This window comes from Crinia signifera, chromosome 8, assembly GCF_055691185.1.
Source record: "Crinia signifera chromosome 8, ASM5569118v1, whole genome shotgun sequence".
NCBI classification, from domain to species: Eukaryota; Metazoa; Chordata; class Amphibia; order Anura; family Myobatrachidae; genus Crinia; species Crinia signifera.
Window position 1 is genome coordinate 75,532,449 of NC_139224.1, and position 20,133 is coordinate 75,552,581.

Sequence of the window (20,133 nt, forward strand, 5' to 3'; positions counted from 1 at the left end):
AAGTCCTCAGTTCAAAGTTATCACAACAAATGCGAGCGCAAGAGGATGGGGAGTGCATTTCTTGAACAAAAACTGTCAAGGGTTGTGGTCCCCACAAGAAGCAGAATGTTCGTCCAATCTAAGGGAATTAAGGGCAGTATGCCGTGCAATCGAAAGTTTTCAGGAAGAAATCAGTGGGGCACATCTTCGTATCTTCTCAGACAACGTCACTACGGTAACATACATCAACCATCAAGGGGGAATGAAGAGTGCATCGCTAATGTTAGAGGTAAAGAACATCATGGATTGGGCCAAGGACAACTTACTCTCGATATCAGCTCTTCATGTCCCAGGGAAGAAGAATCAGGTAGCGGACTTCCTGAGTCGAAACAGCATCATTCCAGGAGAATGGGAATTGGACGATGTGGTTTTTCAGACTATAGTGGATCGATTCGGACAACCCGAAATGGATCTAATGGCAACTTCCATGAACAAGAAACTTCCCAAATTATTTTCAAGATACCCAGCATGGGGTTCGTCAGGAGTGGATGCCCTGTCACCGAGTTGGCAGTTCAATCTGGGTTACGTGTTCCCCCCCCCCCATTTGCATGAATACACAGAATATTGAAGAAAGTCAGGGAAGAACAAGCAGAAGTCATTATTGTCCTTCCATACTGGCCGAGACGGGCTTGGTTTCCGGTAGTGGAGAAATCCCCATTCGTTTTGCCCCTGTTACCCAACCTCCTGAAGCAGGGACCAGTGTATTGTCAAGAACCGGAGGAGTTACATTTAATGGCTTGGAAATTGAGAGGCAGATTCTGAAGAATAAGAATTTGTCACCGGCAGTAATCGACATCCTCCTGCAAGCAGGGAAGAAGGTGTCGTCAGGTATTTATTATAGAATTTGGACAATTTTTGCAGAATGGGCAAAAGACAAGTGTGATTTCATGAAAGCTGGAATTCCTCAGGTATTGAAATTCCTTTGTGATGGTTTTCACAGAGGCTTGGCGGTGGCTACTTTAAAGGTTCATATCTCGGTGCTAAGCGTCCTATTGGACAAGAGGCTTGCAGATCACGGGTTAATAAAACCGTTCTGTCAAGCTATCAAGAGGCTACGACCAAGAATTAAATCAATTGTCCCTCAATGGGATCTTAATTTGGTATTGAATGCCCTCATGTTACCCCCATTCGAGCCTATGGATAGATGCAAGTTTCTAACATGGAAGATTGTCTTCCTGGTGGCTGTCACATCAGCGAGGAGAGTAGGAGAACTTCAAGCTCTGTGGGCAAAAAATTACTTGAAAATTTTTTGATGACCATTTGACGCTCAGAACAAATCCAGCGTTTTCTGCCTAAAATAGTATCATTTTTTTCACCTTAATCAGGAAATTATCCTACCATGTTTTTTTCCAAACCCAACAAATGAGAAAGAGAGGAATCTTCATATGTTGGATGTCGTCAGATCCATGAAAATATATTTGGATAGGACGAAGAATTTCTGGTCAACTGATTCATTGTTCGTGGTTCCTTTGTGTGCAAGGAAAGGACTCACACCATCAAAACAGACCATTTCTAGGTGGTTGAAGGAAACCATTGCATTCGCATATAAAAAGGTTGGTCGTCAAGTTCCGAACATCATTAAGGCACACTCGGCTACAGCAATGTCAGTATCATGGGCAAGAGAGGCGAACGTGTCAGTAAGAGACATATGTCAAGCAGCAACCTGGTCATCTGTTCACACGTTTTCCAGACACTATGCACTGGACGTTGCAAGGGACCAGTTCGGTGGAAAGGTCCTAAGTCAGGCTATGGCTTAAGGTATAGTATTCCCTCCCAATCATGCTTTGGTACATCCCATTGTAAAGGCTGCCATGAAGTAGAAAGAAGAAAACAACGGATTATGCTTACGATAATTCCTTTTCTTCGGAATACTTCATGGCAGCCCATAATTATCCCTCCCTTATTTGTCGTTTTTTACTAGGATCTATGGCGGAGATAGTCCAAGACTAAGGGAGGAGGTGGCTTATGTAGGAAGGAGGAAGAGGAGGAGGATCCTATGAAAAATCTTCCTGTCTATACTTGAGGAAGAAGGGGTTAAACCCATTGTAAAGGCTGCCATGAAGTATTCCGAAGACTTAGACCCCAGGCGTGACAGTCCATAGGTCTGGGGGTACATCAGCTGCAATAGATACACCTCTTGACAGCCTATGGTCTACTGTCATGACCTCCAAATACAAGTACATGTTGAAACATTTCTTCCAACCCCCCCCCCCCCCCCCATTCAATCTCTTCTGATTTAGAACGTCGCAATCCAGGAATACACAAATTGTATACTTTGAAGACAGGAATATGCAATTTGCTTATGTATGCATAAAGTGAATATTGTTTCACCACAGGAAAGCCATCAGTATGTTTGCAACAGGAGAAGGACTTCTGACCCAGAAGGACAGCGTAACAGAGGATGGCTTGCAGGAAGTTTTCGAGACCAACGTATTTGGCCATTTTATACTGGTAATAATCGACTTTTTTCAATGTTTAACCTTTGGAGCATATAACTTTAGTTATTAGGATGAACAATTTTAGTAGATTTGTGTCATTATTCAGCCAATTACTTAGTTAAATATTCTTGCTTATGCACACTCATACTGTACTGCTTGCTGCTCTTTTGTGCCCCAGACCTCCCTCTGTAAATGGAACAAGCTGCAAATAAACATTCCTGTCATCCCTATTAGGCCATTACAGATCGCCTATGGCCACTATGCACAGTGGTCATATAGTTAGAAGCCAGGGCTTGACACATTTCTTTAAAATCTATGAGCCAGGATGAAAAGGTAGGAGCCAGATAAAATAATGTACACACGCCATAATGCCCATTACATATACCACATGCCGTAATGTCCATTACACATTATACCAAACATCGTAATAATGCCACATAAGTTCCACTTACCCACATGCTCATTGCTATGGGTTTCATGCTTGATGCCAGGGGTTAACCTACTCATTGCCAATGGGGGTTAATATGCTCTGTCAGGGGTTAATATGCTCGTTGCTATGGGGTTACATGCACTGCCTCTATGGGGTTACCTTGGTCTGCCAAGGGTTAACCTGCTCGTTGTTAATGGGTTACATTATCTGCCAGACCTCCTCCACCCTGCCGTTCCCATCCACGGCAACAGCCGGGCAGAGTGGTCACCAGAGCGGCTCCTCCTCCCTGTATAAGAGCAGGTCCGCCATGGCACGGCTATCAAAAAAATCTAGTCGCCAGGAAGCAGAATCTGGCCGCTGTGGCGACCTGGTGCCTAGGGTTTGTCGAGTCCTGTTAGAAGCCAAACCATTTGTATACTGGGCGTGTGTTTATGAATAGTGGAAGATTCAATTAAAGGTGACCTACCCATTTGTACTGCTCAATTAATTCTGCTAGTTTTTTTTTTTTTTAATTAATATTCACCTAGTTAGTGCAGGAATGCAGTGGGAGGCTTCCAGGAGAAGTTTCCTCACACTGACAGCGCAGGAGCTGCTGACAGAAGCGCGTTCTGTCAGCTCCCTGTGTTCTAAGAGACGCTGTCTGGTCTCTCAGCACAGCGCTTGGACCTCCTCACAGAGAGGTCTCCTGGGCCCTGGGGAACTCCTTAGCTGGCTACCTGCTTAGGGGGGATCATGTGCGACGGACACCACGCAATGGCTGCCGCCATCTTTGAAAGTGTTTACAGGCTGAACTCCCTTGGTGTTGAAGCCTGTTATAGGAGCTCAGCGCAGCTGGGCACGGAGGGGAGACACTGGAAGGCAGAAGAAACACATGGTAGGAGCGGCTTACAGGGGGAGGGCGCCAAAAACAGCTATCTCCCCGCTGAAGCAGGGACTTGGTCTCTTCCTTAACTCTGCCCTGGCGCCCTTCCCACACTGTGTGGAGCTGGAAGGAGATTTCTATCTGCAGAGAGAGTGACAGTTTCTTCTGAGGCAGCGCTTTCCCTGGTTACCACTGAGGGTCCACTACAGTGGCAGACAGCTAAGTACACTGGTGTATTGCTTTGTACATACGCCTGACTTATTGCACTGTTAGTCTTTATCATGGGTCCTCAAACTGCGGCCCTCCAGATGTTGTGAATCTACAAATCCCAGCATGCCTTGCCACAGTTTTAACACTCCCTTATAGCAACACTGTGGCAACCCATGCTGGGATTTGTAGTTTCACAACATCTGGAGGGCCGCAGTTTGAGGACCCATGGTCTTTATCATGACAGAAAGGTTTAATGCTGTAGTGCTTGGGGATGGAGCGTCTGCCATGTTAATTAAATGCAAGTTTTGCGGGGTAAAATTAACTGCTGAACAGATGGCCCATGGGGATTTGTGCCATGCATGTGAATCTGTGCCCAGTGTGGTGCAAGCCCAGAGGACTGAGCAACCTGAGCCTGCGTGGGCAGCTGCTCTGGGAAGGTCTGTGTCTGTCTTGGTACAGACTCTAAATAGACAGAGGGATGAGTTAGTTCTCCTAGGCCATTTTCATCCCCACAACCTTCTGTTGTTCTCTATCTCAGGGGGATTCTGCATTGTTACAGGCTATGCAGGACACTGCTCAGAGTGTACACAAAATGAATACCTTTATGGAACAGTTTGCTAAGGATCCTGAGGTTTCACCCAGGCACCCTTTATCCACACCGCCCCTTCTTAATGTAGACTCTGAAGAAGGAGAGTGTGTGGAAGAGATGTTTTAGGATCAGAGGGAAGAGACTGAATCCTCTGTCCCTGGTATTGAAGATTTGATTTTGGCTGTTAAACAGGCATTAAATCTATCTGATTTGGATAGGACACCCCAGCAAGGTGTGTTTAAGAAACAGCGCAGTTACCTTTCCAGATGAAGGAATGCAAGAACTGCTGAGGTAGCGTGGAAAACGCTGGATAAAAGACTCCTTATGCTCAAAAAGGTTTTTTAGATTATATCCCATGCTGCAGGAGCATGTAAAATTGTGGGAAAAGATTCCACTTGTGGATGTCCCGTGGCCAGGCTGTCTAAAACAACTGCTGCATTTAAAGACCCTGTGGATTAGACATTGGAGGGTTATTTGATAGCAGTTTTTGAAGGAGTTGGTTTTACTTTAACTTTAATGCATCAGCCTGGGTCTCTAAGGCCATGATGATTTGGGTGAATCGGTTGTGTTCATTGCTTCAGCCTGATTCTGAAGCATTTGCCTTGGCAGAAAAGTTAAAGGCTTCGGCTGAATACACTTGTGAGGCCATTTCAGTGACGGCCAGGAGGACCTTATGGCTTAAGGCTTGGGAAGTGGGTAATGAGTCCAAGAAGTCTCTTGAAGCACTAGCTTTTAAGAGGGATTTGCTTTTTGGCTCAGAACTAGAATCCCTTATCAAACAGGCCACAGGGGTTAAGAACACTTTATTTCCCACAATGGCTGCAAAACAGGGAGCGTCTAGGTTTGCAGCCTTTCGCTCGTTCTCCTAGATCCTTTTCAAGTATGGAATTACCCAGTTCCTCTCCGCTAAGGTTGTAACTTGCACACTGGTTGTTTCTCCCAAAGTGCATAACCTTACATTTATCTACATTGAACCTCATCTTCCATTTTTTTGCACACTCATCTAGAATTGCAAGATCATTTTGAAGCATGGTGACATCTTCTGATGATTTGATGACTTTGCTGTTTTGTATCGTCCGCAAAGATGGATACATTGCTGAGTAACCCTATCCCAATATCGTTAATAAAAATGTTAAACAGAATGGGCCCCAAAACCGAACCCTGGGGCACTCCACTTATCGGTATCGTATCTGATACGGCACCATTCACAACCACTCTTTGTTCTCTATTACATAGCCAATTCCCTACCCATCTGCAGATATTTTCACCCAATCCTAGGTTCTCGATTTTATTAATCAATCTCTTGTGTGGGACAGTATCAAATGCTTTAGCGAAATCTAGGAAAATCACATCTACAGCATTTCCATTATCAAGGTTTTTGCTAACCTCTTCATAGAACCCTAGTAGATTAGTTTGGCATGAACGATTATTCACAAACCCATGTTGGTTAGTACTGAGTAGACGGTGATGGTCTAAATATTCCTGGATACCATCCCTTAAAAATCCTTCAAATACTTTACCGACAATTGATGTTAAACTAACGTGTCTGTAATTAGCGGGATCTTCCTTTTTTCCTTCTTTGAATATTGGCACTACCTCTGCTATTCTCCAATCTTTTGGTACTATACCTGACAATAGTGACTTGCTAAAGATATAATGTAGGTGGGTAGCTAGTTCATATCTTAATTCCATTAATACCCTCGGATGAATCCCATCTGGCCCTGGTGATTTATTTGTTTTGAGTTTGCTTAGCCTCAGAACTAATTCCTTTGGCGTGAAATCCACAATGAGATCTGGCTTATTTGTCCCGTTTGTAGTAAATGTTCGTTCCACAGTCTGCTCTCCTTTAGTAAATACTGATGAGAAGAACTCATTTAACAGTTTTGCTTTTCCCTTGTCCTCAGTAACACTTTTTCCACTAGTATCAGTTAGTGGGCCTACGTTTTCCTTAATTAAACGTTTACTATTTATGTATTTAAAAAACTTCTGTGGGTTGGTTTTGCTTTCAGTGGCTATGCGCTCTTCATATAATCTTTTAGCTGCTTTGATTACCCCTTTACAAGTTTTGTTTGATTCTTTGTATTTTGCGAACGCCTCCTCATTCAAGTTATTTTTATAGAATTTAAATGCTCTTGTTTTATTGTTGATAGCTGACCTTACTTTATTGTCCAACCATGGTGGCTTTTTTTTATTGAATTTACCTTTTATTTATTCAATAGTTAGTGAATCAAGCACTTTTTTAGAGTACCCCACATTTCCTCTGCATTTTTTCCCTCAATAACCGTTTCCCACCCAATTCCTGTTAGGGCTTCCCTGAATAATTCAAAGTTCGCTTTTTTGAAGTTTAGTATTTTTGCAGATCCTTTTTGATGTAATTTAGTTGATTTCCAGTGAAACCATATTGTGATCACTGTTCCCTAATTGTTCAATTATGTTTGTGTTTGAAACTAAAGGCCCCCATACACTAGCCGATTTTGGTCAGATTTCAGCCAGATCAGTCGGATCTGGCCGAAATCGGACCAAAATCGGCTAGTTTTGATGTCACCTCAGATCCGATGCGCGGTCCCGTGCGCATCGGATCTGCGTCGGGTGGTCGGACCTGCTGCACGTCCGACCACCCGACTTGGGACCTAGTGGGGCGGTGGAGGGAGCAGGGGGGGCTGGGGACGCTGCGGGGGACAGCGTCTGTGCGGCGAGAAGGTAGAGGGAGCAGGGGGGGCTGGAGACGCTGCGGGGGACACAGGCTGCATAGAACCGGGCAGGGGGAGCCGGCCGGGAGCTGTCAGTAATGAATAAAAAAAAAAGCCCATACAATGAATGGGCGGCCTGTGATTGGCTGAGCGCTCTCTCAGCCAGTCAGCAATTGGCTGAGAGAGCGCTCAGCAGCCAATCACAGGCTGCCCATTCATTGTATGGGCTTTTTTTTTTTATTCATTACTGACAGCTCCCGGCCGGCTCCCCCTGCCCGGCTCTATGCAGCCTGTGTCCCCTGCAGCGTCTCCAGCCCCCCCTGCTCCCTCTACCTTCTCGCCGCACAGACGCTGTCCCCCGCAGCGTCCCCAGCAGCGGGGGACACAGACGTGTCCCCCGCAGCGTCCCCAGCCCCCCCTGCTCCCACCTCTTAGCCCCCCCCCCTGCTCCCCGGGTTTTTTACATGTGATAAATCGAGACGATTTATCACATGTAAAAAATTGCACATCAAGTGCCAATCTAATCAAGCTCCCCCGGGGAGCAGCCGGGGAAGCTCAGGGTGAAGTCGGGGGCGACTTGTCCTAAGGACAAGTCGCCCTAGTGTATGGGGGCCTTAAGTTTGTGTTATTTGTTAATACTAAGTCCAAGAGTGCCTCATCACGAGTTGGAGTTTCTACCGTTTGTGTAATAAACTGGTCTTTAAGTAAGCTTAAGAACCCATTGCTGCTTGCTGATTTACCTGTTTCGTTTTCCCAATCAACGTCGGGTAAATTAAAATCCCCCATAATTAATACCTGACCCTGATTTGATGATTGTTTGATTTGGTTTAAAAGAAGAGACTCTTCCCTTTCGTTTATATTTGGTGGTCTACAGCATACCCCTATTATAATTTTAGTTTTTTGTTTTTTTTATTATTGTTTGTTATCTCTGCCCACACTGTCTCCGAGTTCTCCTCTTCTAGGTCTGTGCTCATATTTTTCTCACATGTTAAGTTGTTATTTACATATAGGCACACCCCCACCCCTTCTATTTCCCCTGTCTTTCCTGTAGAGTGTATATCCCTCCATGTTTAATGCCCAGTCATGCGACTCATTACACCATGTTTCTGTAATACCAATGATGTCGTAGTCGTCTCTACTGATCACCGTTTCTAGCTCCTCGATTTTACTCACTAAGCTTCTTGCATTAGCCATTAAGCATTTTAATTTATGTTTAATTTTAGATATGGCTCTAATATTGTGATTAGTTTCACCCCAGGACCCATTTGAATTGTTTAATAGCTTCCTCTTTCCCCTCTCCCCTTCAGTAGACTCTCTACAGCCCTCCCCACCATGCACACTGCTTGCCCTATTTATAGTTCTGGGAATTCTTCCTCTGTCCTTCCCTCTTTCCCGTATACTAAGATCATCTGTACCTAAGAACTGTAATGGGGTAACGTGACTTTTACAACATAACATTTTATTACATGACATTCCTGATGCACCCTGAGTGTTACCCCCGATTATACCCTTGTTATGTCCCAGGACTTTGTCTGTGTCTCTGTCCCCCCCCCCCCCCCCCCCATCTCCTTCCCCCATATGATTCCTGATACCAGTCTGTTTCTCTCCCTGATGGTCCCATAATGTCTTGCTGCCCCACCCCTCTGTCGCCTAGTTTAAAATCTCCTCCAACCCTCTAACCATCCTTCCCCCCAGCACCGCAGCCCCCTCCTCATTCAGGTGGAATCCATCACGGCAAAAAAGATGTCGCCTGACCGAGAAGTCCGCCCAGTGTTCCATGAACACGAATCCCTCTTTCCTACACCAGTCCTTAAGCCACACATTTACCTCCCTGATCTCCCTCTGCCTCCCTGAGCTAGCGCGTGGCACTGGTAATATTTCCGAGAAAATTACCCTAGATGTCCTCGCCTTTAATTTCTTACCTAATTCCCTATACTCTTTCTTGAGGACATCCCACCTACCATTGACTTTGTCGTTGGTGCCAATGTGCACCAAGACCGCCGGGTTGCCAAGGGGGAGGAGAAGCCCTCCTCATGACTGGATGGAACAGAGTGGGGGGTCGCCTCCTGCTATACTGGGACGTTTGGGCTCTCTCCGCCCAGGATCCTTGGGTTCTCAGTGTTTCTCAAGGATACAGGATCAGTATCCAAAGAGATCCCTTCCTACACCTTTACCAAGGGAGGCGCGCTTGAGAAATGCCCTTTTGGGGGTGGCAAAGTCTCTCCTAGAGAAGGGTGTGGTGATTCCGGTACCGTGGGAGGAAAGAAAGAAGGGATTTTACTCCATTCTTTTCTTTTGTCTGCAAACCAGATGGCTCTTTCAGGCCTATCCTGAACCTGAAATCGCTGATCGACCACTTCAGGATGGAATCCCTGAGGACGGTTCTCTTGAGCTTTGAGCCAGGAGAATTCCTAGCATCCGTGGACATTCAAGATGCCTATTTGCACATGCCCAGAGTTAAGGAGTTTCATAAAACTGACTTGTTACTAGTACTGTATGATGTACATAAGAGAGGCTGGCCAGCTTCTAAGCAGACCATTGCTAGATGGTTAAGGTCGGCGATTGCCTTTGCCTAAACTAAAGTTGGCAGGCCAGTGCCCTCCATAATTAATTCTCATGCCACCAGGTCGGTTGCTTCCTCTTGGGCTGTGTGTCATGGGGGTTCTGCGGAGCAAGTATGCAGGGCTGCCTCTTGGCTTTCACCAAATTCTACAGTTTCCATGAGTCAGAGGACGCTTCATTTGGGCGAGCAGTGATGAGAACTGCAGGCCTGAGCGTACCCTCCCAAAGGATGTTTGAACTGTGTCACCAGGATGGATGAAAGAGTAAAGGGGATTTTTGTAAGAACTTACCATTTCGAATCCCTTTCTCTATATCCTTCCTGGTGACACAGCGATCCCTCCCTTACGCTCAGTAGGTTATACTGTTTCATGTGTTGTCATGTTATATGGTTGTTATTATTTGATTGTGCATATTAATTTGTTCAGGCGTACTGAATAATGTATCCTGGTGTGCTCTGGAAGTTGAACTGAGGAATGCTGGGATGCAGAAGGGAGGAGCCTGCCTCTCAAAGTTTTAGCATAGGTGCCTGGCTCCTGCGGACCCTCTTCTTTTTTTTTTTTGGGACCTGTACCTGTCTAGAGCAAAAAAGCGGGCAACGAAGATAGTCAAGGACCAACTATATCCTGGCCATTGGCATGTTTTACATGTTGCAATCAGGCAGACGCTACAGGGCTATTCCCACCAGGTCCAACAGAAGCCTAAAAAGTTTCTTTCCTCAAGTGGTTCACCTGTTGACACATGAACTCATGAACTCCTCACTGTCTAGTCGCGCCATAACCCTTTGCACATAATCTAACATGGTGCCCCCTTGGAATAACTTTCTATATGACTGTACATGTTCCTCCACCTGTTTATATTGTTTATACTGTATGCTGTTTACTTTTTACCCACCTGGCTGCTGCACAGCGAACCGAAAACAAATTCCTAGTATACGCAAGTATACCTGGCCAATAAAGCTGATTCTGATTCTACATCCCATGGTTGAGCTGTGTCACCAGGATGGATTCAGAGAAAGGGATTCGAATGGTAAAGGTGCCAACACACTAGAAAGATCTGCGCTCGTAAGATGTGCGCATAAATAAGCCTTCAAACCTTTTTTCCGTCCTGGACAAAAGATTTCAGGCAAGCGCACATCTTTACCAAAGATTTTTTTTAAGATCCCCTGTGCGTTCTAGTGTGTGGGCACCTTAAGTTCTTACAAAAATCCCCTTTTGTAACACAGACAGATGTTCCCTTTGTATTAGAGAAACACATTTGTCTGGCTCTCAGAGGTGATTGAAATGGCCTCATAGTCTATACATTATAAGTTTTCTTCTTACTATTTTTTACTTATTTGGCATTCTTGATTGCTGTGTTTTTTGATGTACATCAGTTTTTCTCAGTTTTCATACATCACACATGGATTTGTTTTGAGAATAAGAAGCAGAACTTCACATACAGGGGCAGATTGAGTAAGCTCGATGAAGTGATTAGAGTTGATGGTAGGGTTACTCTCAGTCTGTAACTTGACAGTTAGGAGCTGATTGGCTGGTGATAAAATACCAGCCACTTCACTGGGCTGAACCCTTTAAGTGCCCAGCGAAATTTCCAAAATAGTGTAAAAATTGCCAAAGCAACCATTGAGATGTTGGCATTCAAAGGGTTAATAAATCTGCTCCTCAGTGAGAAATTACTCTAAACATACAGTAACGTTTGGGGGTGAAGGAAAAGGGCTCACAGAAGTGGAGAAACACTAGTGTAAATGGTCCCATCTATTCTGCTGTGATTCAGTGAAAGCAATGTTCCTTTTATTATCTTGTGCATCTTCCTATTGCTGTGTACTCACGCTTCAACCCTGGGTAATGTTTGATTCGATTTGGACTATAAAGTTCAGCGGTTCTCAAACTCTGGATCCTGACCCCAAAGTGGGTCCCGACATTCTCAGTATGGACAGTGCCATATTAAGCCTTCGGGGAGCCCCTTTTGCACTTGTCATTACTGGCCGCAAACTACATGTGAGAATATTACACTGTCAAAACAAAGGCAATAAAAACTTAGTCAATGAGTGATTGCAGGGGACATATATATTATATATTTCTCTTTCGTCCATCCTGGTGACACAGCTTCAACCTTGGGATGTAGGAGGGTCCGCAGGAGCAAACACCTAAGTTGACTTAAGTATACCACAAAAAATAACAAAGTCACTTCTCAACCGCCCAAAAAAAAGTCCTGCAGCAGCCTGTCCTCAAACTATAGTACAACTGTATACTAGGCAAGAATTTAGAAAAAAATCAAACAAGATTTCTGAGGCTTTCCCACAGCGCTGGACCCTTGGAATCAGTGTAACTAGGATGATTCTTGTTTTTTTTTAAAGTAAATGCAATCCACTCCTCCTTAAAAGTTTGCAAGAAATGTATTAACAAAAAACATGAAAAACTCCACATCCATAACAAAATGGCTTCCATATACCATAAAAAATATACGTAAAAAATATAGCAGAAAAATGTATAAAACAGTTCTTTTGCACAACACGGTCACTGCCTCCTAGGGAAATTGGTGATTCTTGATGTAACAAACCAGACCTTTTCAGGGTAACTTGTGATTAAGCCCAAAAAAAGCAAATAACTCATAGGGAAAGATGTTATTCCCGGGTGTCTCCTATGGGGCTTTTAAACACAGTCTCACAGTCACCTCTCCAAAGGCTTGGATCAGAGAATAGGGAAAAAAGACCACTCACACTTCCGCTGTGAATACTGTTAGGGACTGCTCCTTGGATTGGGGACGTCACGGCCTCCCACGCTGCCACTGCGGTCGCCCGTGTGACCCCTTTCCTCTGGATGCCATCTGCTCAGGGAAGATGTTATTCTCAAAGACTGCTCTGCCACTGCAGTCTCTGGCTTCTGCTGCCTTTCAGTATCACTGACTCCACTTGCGGTAATAAATGCAGGAGCTGGAAATAATACCAGCCCGTATCTCACTCTGGTGCGCTAGATCTCAGCCGGCTGTAATCAGCTGTGCGCCTCCTGCTTCCCCCGCGTCTGGTGGTCAGATTACTCGCGGATGGGTGGTCTATGCGGGACTGTCCATGCACCTTTCCGACCTAAGTCCCACAGGCGCCGCTCAGCTCACCGCGTACAAGTGCTCTCTCTCTCCTCTCCCGCGAATGCAGAGAACTGATCAAGAAACTCCAAGCTGTTGCTGCCAACGCATTTCTACCCTCACTGGGTCTTTCTCAAGGCTATGATTAAATGGTGCCTTGAGAGACCCAGTGAGGGTAGAAACGGCTTGACTGCTAAAATCAAATCCTCAATACCGGGAACAGAGGTATCAACTTCCTCTGACTGATCCCAAACGGCATCTTCTACACAAGCTCCTTCCTCCTCTGAATCCAAATTTAACAGAGGAGGAGTGGATAAAGGGTGTCTAGGGGAATGACATTCAGAAGATTTGGCAAACTGTTCCATCAATACATTTAACTTATGGACATTCTGAGCAGCGTCCTACATGACCTGTAACATTAAAGGGTCCCCTTGAGACAGACCCACTGAACCCCCAGAAGTTTGGGGTGATGCAAAGGGGCCAGAAGATTTACCTAAATCATCTCTCTGCCTGTTTAAAGCCTTTACCAAGGCATCCATAGACCTCCCTAATGCAGCTTCCCACGCAGGTTCAGGCTGCTCAGGCCTCCGTGCTTGTGCACCACTGGGGACAGACTCACATAAAGGGCACAAGTCTAAGCTTGTCTGAGGAAGAAAAAGTGTCTTCACATTGTGTCTTTAAGAAGGTTCGCCGAAAGGCAGTGACGTTTCCCTCTATATGAGGGCATGTTTCCTTGTTAGGTTAAGCTTGGAAATGCCCTTATAAAAAGCTTATTATGTCAAGGAGGTTTGTTAGCATGTACCCAATGCCTGAGGAACATGTAAAATTATGGGAGAAAGTCCCTTTAGTGGATGCACCTGTGGCTAGGTTGTCCAAGACTACGGCTTTACCTGTTCAAGGGGGTGCGGCCTTTTAAAGATCCAGTGGCTAAAAAGGTGGAAGGTTGCCTTAAAGCAGTGTTTGAAGGGGTGGGGTTTACTCTTCGCCCCATTATTGCTTCTGCTTGGGTAGCCAAAGCTATGATTAAATGGGCTGAGGCCTTAGAAAATCATGTTCAGCCTGATTCAGATGCTTTTACACTGGCTGAGAAGCTTAGGTGTGCTGCAGAATATATTTGTGAGGCTGGAGAAGAAGGGGCTAGAATGGCCTCAAAGGTTTCAGCCACTTCCATCGTTGCTAGAAGAGCTTTGTGGCTAAAAGCTTGGGAGGCAGACAGCGAATCCAAGAAGTCTCTGAAAACGCTGGCCACTAAGGGAGAGCTTATTTTTGGATCTGAACTAGACTCCATTATAAAGCAAGCCACAGGAGGGAAGAATACCTTTCTTCCCACTACCTCAAAACATTCTGGTTCCAAGTTTGGGGCCTTTAAACCGTCCTTTCGTAGGGGGACATCTAATAGAGGACAGACAGGAAGAGGAAAGTTTCCAGCCAATAAGGGCAGGGCCTCCAGGTCTTGTTTCGAAGCTTTCGCTAAGAAACAAGTGTCCAAGGGAGAGGATGTCTTCCGCATGACGTGGCGGAGACTCCCTTTTCTGGCATCAGAGTGGGGGGTCGCCTCCTGCAGTTTCGGGACAAGTGGAGCCTTACCACTTTGGATCCTTGGGTTCTTTCTATTATTTCCCAGGGTTACAAGATAAATCTCAGGGGGCTCCCTCCAACGAGATTTCTTCCTACTCCTTTACCACGGGAAGCTCACATGCGCAGGGCTCTTTTGGAGGTGACAACATCTCTGGTAAAGAAAGGGGTAGTGGTCCCGGGACCTCAGGAGGAAAGACAGAAAGGATTTTATTCAATTATTTTCTTGGTCCCCAAGCCGGACGGGTCGTTCTGTCCCATTCTAAATTTAAAATCTTTAAACCTGCATCTATGGGTGGACCATTTTCGCATGGAATCTCTTTGGTCAGTGCTATTAAGCATAGAATCGGGAGAATTTCTGGCGTCCGTGGACATCCAGGATACTTACTTGCATGTACCTATTTTCAAGGAACATTAGTCGCCGTTGCGGTTCACAATAGGGGACATGCATTTGCAGTTTCAGGCTCTGCCTTTTGGTCTGGCTACAGCACCAAGAGTCTTCATGAAAGTGATGGCGGTCATGGCAGCAGCCCTCCGGTTGAAAGGGATAGTAATTATCCCTTACCTGGACGACCTGCTGTTCAAGGCGGAGTCAGCAGAGGTACTACAAGAACATCTGACTATTGCGGCAAAGTATTTTCAGGATCAGGGGTGGTTATTGAACCTCCTGAAGTCTCATTTGACACCCACGCAGAGACTACAGTTTGTGGGGGTGATTCTGGACACTCATTTACACTGAGTGTTTCTTCCGGAATCCAAGGCCGTGGACATTCACCACTTGGTACTGTTAATTCAACAGTCCCCCAATCCAACAGTTTGGCAAGGGGTAAGACTACTTGCAAGAAGGTGGCAACCTTCGAAACCACTGCAGTTTGCAAGGTTCCATTCGAGGATTTTTCAGTGGATCATGCTCACAAGTTGGTCAGGGAATCCTAAGACCATGAAGCAAGAGACTTCATCTCTGTCGCGAGAGACAAGGGAGTCCCTGATCTGGTGGTCTGATCTTGAGACTCTACAGTTTGGGCGCTCCCTTCACTCGTGGGAGTGGCTGGTTGTTACAACTGACGCCAGTCCCAGGGGCTTGGGGGGCAGTGGCCCTTCATCTGAGGTTGCAGGGTCTGTAGTCCAAGGAAGAAGCCAGACTTCCAATCAATATCTTGGAACTTTGTGCTGTTTGGAACACTCCTTCAGGCGGAGGCTCTTCTGAAGGGATCACCAGTCCGTTTACAGTCGGACAATGCCACGGCTGTGGCGTACTTAAATCATCAGGGCGGGACTCTCAGCAGGATGACCATGCTGGAGGTCTCAAGGATTCTCAGCTGGGCAGAGGTAAACATTCCTGCTCTGTTGGCTGTGTTCATTCCGGGATCTGGAATTTAGAAGCAGATTTCCTCAGCAGGGAGGAACTGCTGGAGGGAGAGTGGATGCTTCATCAGGAGGTTTTTCAGATGATAGTGTCTCGCTGGGGGCTCCCGGAGATAGACTTGATGGCGTCCAGGAAAAATTGTCAAGTTCCCAGGTTCTGTTCTCGGACTAGGGACCCAACCACTTGGGCGGTGGATGCCATGACGGTCCCATGGCATTTCAACCTTGTCTTCGTGTTCCCTCTATTTTCCCATGATTCCCAGGGTGTTGAAGAGAATCAGATCCCAGAATGTGCAAACCATTCGGATTGCTCAGGACTGGCCCAGGAGGTTGTGGTATTCATACATACTGCGATTTATCGACGGACTCCTGGCGCCTTCCTCTTCGACAGGACATACTCAAACTAGGCCCATTTCTACACCTGGAGCTTGCTCATATAAATTTGACAGCCTGGCTTATGAAACCTCCATATTGAGGAAGCAAAAAGATGGTCCCCTAAGGTACAAACAGGCGCTGGTGATGGTTCAAATCCCAGCTGCTGTGCAAAAGTGGGGTAGTTAATCCCACAAACAAGAAAAGAAACAAAGTGGTGGCACAGCGCTAGTTTGATGAGGAATAATAACCATGGGATTAAGAATTAATTTTAATTAAAACACACATAAAAATTCATTACATAGAAAATAACATATGAATCAAGGTATTTATGATAAAAATAATCTCACTGCCAGGATGGATATCGGAGGCACCGAGGATTGAAAGTTATATTAAGATTCCTATTGGTGGATGGATGGGGTAATGTCCATCATTTTTTTTATTTTATTCCAATGATGGAGAGGGAGTTGTATCATCTCCGTTCTGGAAATGTCCCCTTTTGGGTTTCAGAGGGAATCGATGTAGTGGGTAGTGACTGGTTCCAAGGGGGTCTCAATGTCCTGTGGTCATTGGGGATTGGACCGCACTGTGCTTCAATCCGCTGACCTGCTTTCAATTTGCTTGTCTGGTATCCACCAGAGATGTCCGAAAGTGGGTACAGGGGAATGGGCTGGAGACCTCAATGGGGGCCCAGGGGGATTGGATTGGACTGGAACAGGTGGCTCTGATGGACAAGCTGCACCCGGAGGAATTCCTCTATCCATAGTCCCTGTTGATGTAAGGTCTCAACGGGTGGCCAGTGTGGTAAGGATCACCTGGAGAAATGTTTTCTGAGATGTGTCCCAGGTGCTGATAAGCTGGTCCAGTGAAGGAGTATTCCCAGTGGCAGTGGGGGGTGATGCAAGGTGGCTGATTCCAATCCTGAGAGTGGAGGGGTATAACTTGACGCGTTTCACCAGTTCAACTGGCTTTATCAAAGGTGATCCTCTGACTGCTGGAGCTCTATATTTATAGTGTAGCCAATATGGCTGCTAATTGCTCCCAGCTGTGTGGATTCCTGACCTGACATTAATTTATAAACAGATAAATATAAGTTATATAAATCCTATGGTATGTTGCATAAATGAAGTAAAAAACAGACAGACTAATGTAAAATTATCTAAATTACAAATAATGTATGATGGACAGCTTTAGACATGTGACTAGACCTTGGTCACATGACTTTCTGTTTACTAACCAATTATATAGACAAAGCCAGAGGTGTTTCTGGTGATCAATTCAGTGTGTCAAAGACACATGCTTTGTTCACTCCCCCAGTCCTTTTCTCCGCTCACGTGACCTCTGAGTCAGAGGACACGCCCCGGACTTCAACCAATAAGATCCCACATGATTCACAGTCATGTGACCCTATTTAGTGGATGCCTAAACCATGAATGAACACATAGTCCCCACCTCCGCTCATGTGATCTAAGAGTCAGATCACATGGCATACTTTAACCAATAGGACATCACACAATTGGCGGTCACATGACCCTACACATCAGACGTCCTATGCATGAACGATCTCACACGGAACGCCCACATAAGATCAGCTGTGCAATTGCTTCACACTAAGGTACTAGCGTTACTGACACAGCAACGCTAATAGCGCGCTGTGCCTTCTCTGAAGCACCAATGTTAGCTTATTAGATCTGCCTTGAAAGGCAAACTGTAGTGGATGTCTCTAAAGTATGACACACTGAATTGATCACCAGAAACACTCTGGCTTTGTCTATATAATTGGTTCGTAAACAGAGAGTCATGTGACCATGGTGATAATGTCCATCATACATTATTTGTAATTTAGATAATTTTACATTAGTCTTTTTACTTCATTTATGCAACATACCATGGGATTTATATACATTATATTTATCTGTTTATAAATGAATGTCATGTCAGGAATCCACACAGCTGGGAGCAATTAGCAGCCATATTGGCTACACTATAAATATAGAGCTCCAGCAATCAGAGGATCACCTTTGATAAAGCCAGTTGAACTGGTGAAACGCGTCAGTTTATACCCCTCCACTCTCAGGATTGGAATCGGCCACCTTGCATCACCCCCCACTGCCACCAGTGCCACTGGAAATACTCCTTCACTGGACCAGCTTATCAGCACTTGGGACACATCTCAGAGAACATTTCTCCAGGTGATCCTTACCACACTGGCCACCCGTTGAGACCTTCCATCAACAGGGACTACTGATAGAGGAATTCCAGTCCAATCCAATCCCCCTGGGCCCCCATTGAGAGGTCTCCAGCCCATTCCCCTGTACCCACTTTCAGACATCTTTGGTGGATACCAGACAAGATAATTGAAAGCAGGTTAGCGGATTGAAGCACAGTGCGGTCCAATCCCCAGTGACCACGGAGTGACCACAGGACATTGAGACCACCTTGGATCCAGTCACTACCCACCACATCGATTCCCTCTGACACCCAAAAGGGGACATTTCCAGAACGGAGTTGATACAACTCCTTCTCCATCATCGGAATACCAAAAAACTATGGACATTACCCCCTCCATCCACGAATAGGAATCTTGATACAGCTTCCATTCCTCTGTGCCTCCGATATCCATCCTGACAGTGAGATTATATTTTTATCATAAATACCTTTATTCATATGTTATTTTCTATGTAATGAATTTTTATGTGTGTTTTTAATTAAAATTAATTCTTAATCCCATGGTTATTATTCCTCTTCAAACTAGCGCTGTGCCACCACTTTGTTCCATATTGAGGAAGAAGGGGTTTTCGGAAGCGGTCATCCAGTTTATGCTCAGGGCTTGCAAGCCTGTGTCTGCAGCTAATTACCATCGAGTCTGGAAGATCTATATCAGGTGGTGTGAGCGTCAGAGTGCACAAGGTTCAAGGTATCGAGGTTGTTGGAATTTCTCCAAGATGGATTCTCGGCAGGACTCAGTCTGCAGTCTTTAAAAGTATGGCTATCGGCGTTATCTATTTTCTTTCAGAAAAGGGTAGCTTTGCTGCCTGAGGTTCAAACCTTTTTGCAGGGAGTCATGAGGATTAATCCCCTGTATAGGCAGCCGGCGGCACCTTGGGATTTGTCTTTAGTGTTGTCTGTATTATAGAATCCTCCTTTTGAACCGTTAAGGTCGGCTGACCTTAAATTTTTTTTCTTGGAAATTCACTTTTTTGTTGGCCATTGCTTCGGCCAGGCGTGTTTCGGAGCTAGGGTCCTGTCTTGCAGGTCCCCTTTCTTGAGTTTTCATGAAGACAGGGCTGTGCTTCGAGTGTCTTTTCATTTAAACCAGGAGATTGTGCTCCCAGTGTTTTCTCCTCCGGAAGGGGCAAAAAATAGGGACAAATTAAAGAAACTGGATACATGTGGAAAGAGTAAAGGATCTCTCCGCTCTGATTTGCTTTTGGTTCTTTATGATGTACATAAGAGAGGATGGCCTGCTTCTAAGCAGACCATTGCAAGATGGTTGAGGTCAGTTATTGCTTTTGCTTACACCAAGGTAGGTAGACCTGTGCCTTCGCAGATAAATGCCCATACCACCAGCTTAGTTGCTTCCTGTTGGGCTGTATGTCATGGGGCTACATCAAAGCAGTTGTGCAGGGCTGCCACCTGCTCCTCTGTTCATACCTTTACAAAATTTTACAGGTTCCATGAGTTTGCGTCGGAGGATTCTTCCTTTAGACAAGCAGTGATGAGTACTGTAAGTCTGAGTGTACCCTCCCAAAGGACCGGCTCTCCCAAGGTTGAAGTTGTGTCACCAGGATGGACGAAAGAGAAAAGGGGATTTTTGTAAGAACTTACCGTTCGAACCCCTTTATCTGAGTCCATCCTGGTGACACAGCGATCCCTCCCTTACGCTCAGTAAGTTATACCGTTCAATGATGTGATATATATAT

At 45.4% G+C, this 20,133-nt stretch overlaps 1 protein-coding gene across 1 annotated transcript in view; it reads left to right on the forward strand.

Moving 5' to 3' along the window:
• Positions 1-20,133, forward strand: part of HSD17B7 (hydroxysteroid 17-beta dehydrogenase 7) — a 135,934-nt gene that overhangs the window by 36,493 nt on the left and 79,308 nt on the right. The window contains exon 4 of the mRNA XM_083156674.1: positions 2,376-2,490. Within this exon, the coding sequence (XP_083012800.1) occupies positions 2,376-2,490 (115 nt within the window). The remainder of the gene's footprint in view (positions 1-2,375; positions 2,491-20,133) is intronic.